General features: G+C 36.0%; 1 protein-coding gene across 2 annotated transcripts in view; it reads left to right on the forward strand.

Annotated features, from left to right (window-relative positions):
* LOC135203492 (armadillo repeat-containing protein 2-like) overlaps positions 1–8057 on the forward strand; it is a 136636-nt gene extending 128579 nt beyond the window's left edge. For both annotated transcript variants that reach the window (XM_064233218.1, XM_064233219.1), the window contains exons 14-19: positions 1026–1163; positions 1346–1562; positions 2102–2215; positions 2735–2867; positions 3958–4118; positions 4620–8057. In XM_064233218.1, the coding sequence (XP_064089288.1) occupies positions 1026–1163; positions 1346–1562; positions 2102–2215; positions 2735–2867; positions 3958–4118; positions 4620–4783 (927 nt within the window). In that variant the 3' untranslated portion in view covers positions 4784–8057. The remainder of the gene's footprint in view (positions 1–1025; positions 1164–1345; positions 1563–2101; positions 2216–2734; positions 2868–3957; positions 4119–4619) is intronic.
* Positions 8058–8627: the final 570 nt, after the last annotated feature.

Consider the following 8627-nt stretch of genomic DNA (forward strand, 5'->3'; position numbering starts at 1 on the left):
TTCCGAGGTGCCGACGCTGAACATGGCGGAAGCTCCTTGGGACGCCGTGTTCAGTATTAGACCCTCGGGGATCAAAGTATTATGTACACCCATTTCTATATTGTGTTCTTGACAACTTACATTAATAAATGGTATCTTCGAGCAGCTGTCTACTTTATAATTACTATACGTCGTTCAGTACTAGCACCTAGGAGGAGGTGACGCTTCGATGACAAGCCAAATCAGCACCAATATCTTTTATTTTAAATTTTATATGATGCTTTAATGTACAGAATGAGATGGCAAACGTTTCTGTAAAACCAGGGAGGTGCGTCTGGCTTATTGCAACTATCCCCATCCCTCCGTGATACTTTTATAAAAGTACCACTCCGGGATTTGGATCTTAACAAATGAAATACACTGATTAAGTAAAGAAAATTATCCACTTTTAGATGAAAAAAAAACCAGCATGTTTGAAACTCAAGCTATCCCTACTTTGGGATTCTAAATTCTTTCTACAGGTAACCAACAACAAATTTATGATAGTGAATTTCACTCGGCAAAGTAAAAAATGGATGACTGAAACACTGAGAAATGTATTTAATCTATCTTAAATCGTTAGCAAAAAACTTGGAAGAAAACAACGAGCTGCATCAGTCACAAAAATATAATTCAAACAGCATAAAATTCATACAGAATTCTATAAAAATAGAAGAAAAGCATGAATTTAACTTTGTACATTGACAAATACGAATTTCCCTTTACAAATGTTTAGAAGCAAGAATTTCCATTGTAAAATGTCTAAAAGCAAGAATTTATGTTTTAAAATGTTTAAAAGCACGAATTTCCCCTTTAAAATGTTTAAAATAAATAATGAAGGCATGAATTTCCTTTTTAAAATGTTTATAAATATTAATTTCCCCTTCAAAATGTTTAGAAGCAAAGATTTCTCTGGTAACATTTTAAAAAGTAAGATTTTCCCTGTGACATTTAAAAAGCAGGAATTTCCCTAGTAACATTTTCAAATGCAAGAATTTTACTCACAGCTCTTCAGTGAGGATGGCTTCACGGAGACCTTACTCGAACTCCTGACGGAGTACCTGCAGAGAGACAGACAGAGTCAGCACGAGACGATGGACCCACTCACCCCCGCCAGTGGCACCCCAGAGGACGTCATGGTCAAGGTAAAAATACAATGCAGAGCAATGATACACAATACAATGAATATACGTAATAAGGTGTAATGTTAACATATAAAGTATGCAATGTGGTACAACTGATTTTGATTCTACAGTAAAGTAGAGTACAGTACCATACAACAGAAAACCAGGATAAAATCAGAATAAAAAATATAACTTCCTTTCAGTTAATTCGGGTGCTGGCGAACGTCTCAGTCAACTCCCGGGTAGGGCCTGTGCTGGCAAGGTCGAGGACGTGTCTGTCGCTGCTGATCTCGGTTCTGAGGCACAAATCTGTTGACGAGAGCGAGGAGCTGGTCCTCTCCGCTTTGGCAACTCTGAATAACCTCACTTTCTACACCAGGGACCAGCCCATGTCTGCTCATCACATGCAGCTTGCTGAGTGTAAGTTCTGGGCTGAAGGTATCTATAATAACAAAATCTGAGTGGAACTTTCTTGTTTGTTCGCCCCAGGTGGGGCGTGAAGTTGGTAGGGGATTGGGAAGGTAGGGGAGACATGATAAATCAACCCTCCTCCTGAAAAACTGTTTGGGGCAGGATAGGCAGGGTATTGGGAGCCGGGTTCCAGTGCCGTGTAGCGTGCTCAAGCCCATTTCCTGAATAATATTCAAAATTTTTTGTTTTCCTTCCACATTTCCAAATGCATATCACTGATAAGCAGTTTAACCAGACCTAATTCATTTGCCCAGTAATTTGCCTCCCACAGAGCTGGCTATCACATTTCCAAAATCAGTTATTATAAGCCAGATAATCATTTAAGTAGTACTATAATGAATAACTTGGTTCTGGCTACACTGGTTAAACAAATTCAAATATTAATGAAAATGAAATAAATTCAAAATTACAATGGAAATGAAATGACTTGGTCAGTGTCTAGAAATATTATTCTGCACACCTTAATATTCCTCCAATATATATTCTAGGTTTGTGTGACATGCTACCTATGGACCATGTAGAGGGTCTGGTGGAGACTATTCGTGTCTTCGGAAACCTGACTCACTTCCGGGAAATCAGAGACATTCTCACTAAGAAAGCCGGTAAGTGCTGGTTGTAGCCCATAAAGAAAGTACTGGCAGTCCCCCGCCTTACAACGATAGTTCCGTTCTGAGACACATCGTAAGCCGAAAATCATCGTAAGCTGGAAATTCGTCAAAAATCCTAAGAAAACTTCTCTTTAATGCTTTGGGTGTATTAAAAACTATGTAAACTGCATTTTTATTGCATTTTTCATCAAAAAACCTTCAAATATTGACTATTTTGCATTTTTGGAGTCATATTTCTTCCATCAGATCAGCATCGCAAGCGTCGTAACCCTGGAACATGCATCGTAAACCTGGAAATAATTTCTGATGAATATAATTAAAAAGCGTTGTAACCTCAGAACGTCGTAAGCCGAACCCTTCGTAAGCCGGGGACTGCCTGTGATATGTTATCATTATTATTCAAGTGTGTTGGTGAATTCGTAATAGACAAGTCCTGTACAACAGGGTGATGTTACGAGAATATAATTTTCAACACACCGTACATCCTACTAATAATGAATCACGTCTTTCCAGTCCTGGAAATCCTCATAGAAATGCTGGACTGTGACTCCAGAGAACTGGTGTATGTCTGTGCTGGAGTCCTGGTCAACCTCATGTCAGACGCCTCCAGGAGATCCATCTTCCAGAGTGAAAATGGCGTTTTAAGGTAAGAATAAATTTTACAGTGCTTTTTCAGCAGCGTTAATGGTGCACTATTACAGCACGGTGCCATAAGTCCCATTGACGGTGCTAACAGCAAGAATAGGCATCAAGTTAATATGGCACTTATGGCACTGTGCAACATCAAGCTACGGCGCCAAACATCAATTTACGGCACCATAAACGCCGTTAAAGGTGAAACACCAACTTACCGCACAATGCTGGAATGGACCTCCCTGCCATGAGTTGAGGACCTACTACAGAATATAATATATAAATATTACAATAATAAGGCCATTACCTATACAGGGGGTCACCTATACAGGAGGCAAAGTCTAAATAACTAACAAATGTCCATTATTATACAAATATATCATTCATGAACATAACCATTAAAGCAAAATACAACAACAAATGAAACTAAGAGCACCTATTTCTACTGACCTCATTTCATTAATTTTCTTAATCATATACAAGCATTTTGACAAGTTCTGAATATTGCCAGCATCATCAAATGTTCTAGTAAACTGCAGTCTTCAGTCACTAGCGGGTTTGACTAAATAGCAGCAGCAGTAGAAGTAGCAGTATAGTACTATTAGTAGTAACACATGAATAAAACATGCATTCAACAGAATCGTATACAAGAACAAAACGGATGTATAAAATGAAATCTCAATATACTCCAACAATATCAAGCAAGTCTCAAAAAGATTCAAGAGGCTAACACTGAAACACTTTAAGGTTATGTGATAAGTAGGCTTAAGAAAAAGGCATAACGTTAGAATAATTCAAATATTCCAGATTAACATTAAAAGCAACACATTGGCATTAGAACTCTAAAAGCCACAGAAAATCCTAGAAAATACTCCAGGTAATTCTAAGTTTTCCCTCAAGAGAAGTGGCCTCTTGCAATTTCAAGCTTACCTCAAAATTAGCAGACCCTTCTTACAATCCTATACACTTTCCTCAAACTCAACAGACTCTTCTTGCAGTCCCATATGAATGTCCTCAAATTCAAAACTATTTAAAGTCCCACATCTTCCTCAGACGTAACATTCCTCGCCATTCATTTCACTTACTTTCCTGAAACTCCACAGAATGATTGACGTCCTTCAGTACTTTGGTTATGGAGACTGGCAACTGTGTAGCCTGGCATGCCAGGTTTTGTGGAATTACTGTGCCTCGGCTGCTGATGTGGAGTCTACTTTGGGTCATAAGGAGACAGAGAAACTAATTTTCGTTCTGGAAGAATTTCTAGGTAAGGATGAGAATTGACGTTTTTTGCTTTTGTCTTTTGAGTTATATTTTCTCATACAATGATAACACCAGTAATTTTTGTACCAAAAGTATTTCCTTGCATTTTCTACAGTCTTTGCCAAAACTTGTTTTAGTCTTGAATTTCTAAGAGGTGATGAATAAAACAAACTTTTTATGTGCCATTTATTTAAATCTACTTGTGAATGATGGATAAAAAGAAAATATATGCATGACTTTCTTTGATATAAAACGGATAAAAAATGTTGAAACCATATTGCTTCATATACTTTATTAAATGAATATTTACAGCATTAATGCATCAACATAATATATTAAAGTTTCTGATAAAAAACATTTTAACCCCAAATCCTTCGAAACAAGATTTTTCAATTCAATCTTCCTTCATAACAAATCTGACAACTGACTTTGGAATAAAAATCTATGATGAAAGAAGTTCTGTCTGATGACAAAATTAAATTTGCTAACGCTGGTCCATTTGCAGACGATGACTCCTACTTCAACAACCCAGAGGTATTTGGAGAGTGTGAACCTGACACCAAAGAGATCATCTACCAGATGTGGGAAGACTTTGCCCATGTAGCAACAAAGCTCCTGGACAGAATAGAAGAACAAGACTCTCTCCCAATCGTTGAGACAAAATCTTAGTGAGCAAGAAAAATGCTACTGAGGAAATCACCTTTTGTGTACATACACATACTTAAATAAATATGCAGTGCAAGCTCCATATTGTGTTACCTAAAATTGAACCTTTACTTGGTTATTGTATGGAACACTACACTGAGGCTTGTACCTATAAAAATGACAAGCTGAGTTTAAAGGAAACACTGCTATTTATTCTGATACCTGCAGTACAGTTATGCAGAGTTTCAAGGACTTGACTGCGTTCCAGTTTGTATCCACAACAGCAACAATCTGAGTTTTCAAGAAACATGTTCATCCCAGATTGTAATATAAAATGGTACAAGATGAGTTTCAAGGGAAGCCTGCATTCTGAGTTGAAACCACAACAGGAAATTTGAGTTCTGTGATACAAATGACAGACATTCCAGCTTGTAAACATGGGCATGCTGAATTTTGTGATACTACATCCAAGGTTGTAACCACATTAAAAATGCTGACGTTTCAAAGAAACTTATTGAACATCACATTCAGAGTGCCATCGAACAAGAAAATGAAACACTGGACTGCATAAATGTGCAGTAGCCAACCAGAAGTTCTCTTCAAAATCTTGTACATATATAGTTTCAGAATAGATGGTACAGAGAACACGACTTAAAATTTCTAGCAAATTTGTTTAATCATTTTAAAAATGCATGGATCAACTGTAAAACAATACATACTATTATTTAGTTCTCAATAAAACAATAAACTATAGGTAACATGAGAAGACTTCACAAGTTTCACACAACCTGCCTTTTGCTTAATAGTTTGATAACTACGAGCTGTGTTGACAATAACCAGAAGTGATATTAAAGCTAACATTGAGAGAAATACATATAATATTGTAGGATCATAAGCATTTCATTTGTATTCAGTTTAAAGAGTTTTTCTAAAACTCCATTTGATGTACCATATGTAAAAAATATGCATTAAACACAGATATATACATATATATAGATACATTATCTTTAATAAGAGTTGCATAATAAGCTTTGCTTGATTTAATATTGTCGAGCAAGAAAACATTGAAAGGGACAATTATAAGATTTAAAACAATTTTAAAATTAATATGTACTGTACACATTATAATTACTTATTTATATGAAGCTTTTGATTGCTTGTTTTACATTTTCTCTCTATACTTCAGTGGTATTTAGACTTCTTCCTTTTCAATAATGGTTCTTTAGCACAAGTATTCCTTTTTATTTTTGGGTTCTTCCTGCCTAGCTGTCCAACGTTACCTCGCTCCAATATTCACCAAAATAAATCCTTAGGGTGAGCCCTGTGAGTGTCTAGGAATGGGACTGGCCGGTCTTGTTAAACTACTTAATGATGACACCAGTACAGCATCACCACCTTTATTTGAGCAAGGGACACTTAACACAGGACATTATTACATCATCCTACTTTGTCGTCATTCATCTCATTTGGCAACAGGAGATACATTTCTCTTTACCTCTTCCTCTTATATTAATTTTCACTTTACATCAGTGCCCTAATATATATTAATACATAGCACCTATAATGAGAAGTCTCTGTCCCTGCAATATAAACAATTTACATTAAGTTCCTAGACTTTCAACATAACTAAAGTGATATATAAATGTGATAGCTGAAACTTATAAGAAACAATAAATTGCACAACATTAGATGTTCAGGATAATTTGCATCAACATTACTACACTATTGTAAATACAGTAGTCCAGTGCTCCTTGTCAGCATTGTATAGGGGTACAATTTGGATAAAGCCTATTTTCTGTGGTACTAATATATATCTATTTATAAGAGACAAAATTATTTACAAATTTCTGTACTTACTTGAAGTTTCCTACGTAACCTCGCTGAATAAGTCGTTACGTATACTTAAGGATCATGTACAAAGTACATATACGTATGGGTTGAGTGGTAAAAATTGTTGTTCAACAACTGTTACCAAAATTATATTAGTTAAGGTTTTCCATAATGAATCTCCATGAACAGTTTAGCAAAGGACAATCATAAGTACTTTAAAAGAATATTAGAGAACTTCACCACCTCCACTAACTGTATAAAGGATCCAGCTTATGAACTGCTTACAGAGGCTTGTCTAGGAGCTGGACAGGGTTCAGACAGGTCATGCCTTTATTTGCAGCTTTTGTGAAGGACGACAGTTCTTGAAGCCTGGCAGATATTTTGTTGGTGTGCAGTGATATGTGTACGCATATTGTATACAGGCAGTCCCCGGGTTACGATGGGGGTTCCGTTCTTGAGACACGTCGTAAGCCGAAAATCGTCGTAAGCCGGAACATCGTCAAAAATCAAAAGAAAACCTTACTTTTAATGCTTTGGGTGCATTGAAAACTATGTAAACTGCATTCTTATGGCATTTTTTATAAAAAAAAAAAAAACCTTCAAATATTGATTATTTCACATTTTTGGTGTCATATTTCATCTGCCAGATGAGCGTTGTAGGCGTCGTAACCCTGGAACATGTGTCGTAACCCTGGAACATGCGTCGTAACCCTGGAAATAATGTCTGATGAATAATAATTGACAAGCCCCGTAACCTCGGAACGTCGTAAGCCGAGACCGTCGTAACCCGGGGACCGCCTACAGTGTTTGGAAACAATTTTCTTCAGAATGGGTGATGAAAAATTTGTATCCATCTAAGAAGAGTGCATATCTTATGACTGACTTGAACCTTCATGCACGAATATCACTATGAAACAGGTGAGCATCAGATAATGCCATGTAACTGTATACAGAACTGTGAGGATGCAATGAGTCTCCGTCCATAATCTAGAAAAGTAGATATATCAACAGTACAGATTTGTTTGTGTATATGAATTACTAGGTGCAGATAAAGCAACATAAGAAACTTGTAACATGCTTGATAACTACTAATAATATATCCAAAGAATTTAAATTTTCTAAATATCTTTAAAACTTAGTTTGTAGCATCTTTGAATGATTATTTCCACAGACTGTATATCATCTACAAATGTATAATGTCACATTAATGTATATAGATCCATTGGGTAGAAACTACGATGTAAATGGATAAATCTGGTGTCAAAAGTTGATTTCTATTTTCATTTTAAGTCCATACGCATGTAATGAACTTGCAACGAAACATTCCGTGACAAAAACAGCCTGACGAGCAACAAAAATAAGGTTTCATTACAAAATACTTTATGTACTCTGTTTGCAGATATTTTTTTCTGAAGTAAGAAAACATCTCTTCACAGGCACTTTATAAGAAATAAAGATAAATGATCAGGTCAACACTTTCATTTTCCACGTTACTACTACTAATAATAATAATGACGTGCTTTATTTCAGCTCAGGGTCATATTGATGGAATATACAAATATGTACCAAACACACAATCTAGGTACACAAGATAAAACGGTAAAAAGGATAACTGGCAATATCCACACAGCTGCAGAAGCAAAAAAAGATAGTATTCATAATAATGGTAAGGACAGTACTAATATGGAGAATAAAAAAATTATTAAGAATATTAAAAACCACAAACTTGTGTTTATGTACTAAAAATGCAAGTTTCTTTGACCAGAGCAAATCACAGTAACTCAGCACCTCATCCAATAATGACAGAAAATAGTGACTCAAAAAAGCACAACTTCACCCCTTCATCTGAAGACAACTGGGATGAAACTTAAGAGCCCAGACAGTTCCATCAACAGCTTTTATGAAATATTTCTTCACCATTTGCTTTACTCCAATGTCAAAGGCAATAAGGTTTTACTGACTTTTGGTGATCCAGTTTAAGGACTCCAAGATGGTTTGGGTGTAAAGAAAAAACTGTAAAATGGTCTGTGAAGTCCTC

Source organism: Macrobrachium nipponense, chromosome 36 (assembly GCF_015104395.2).
Source record: "Macrobrachium nipponense isolate FS-2020 chromosome 36, ASM1510439v2, whole genome shotgun sequence".
NCBI lineage: Eukaryota > Metazoa > Arthropoda > Malacostraca > Decapoda > Palaemonidae > Macrobrachium > Macrobrachium nipponense.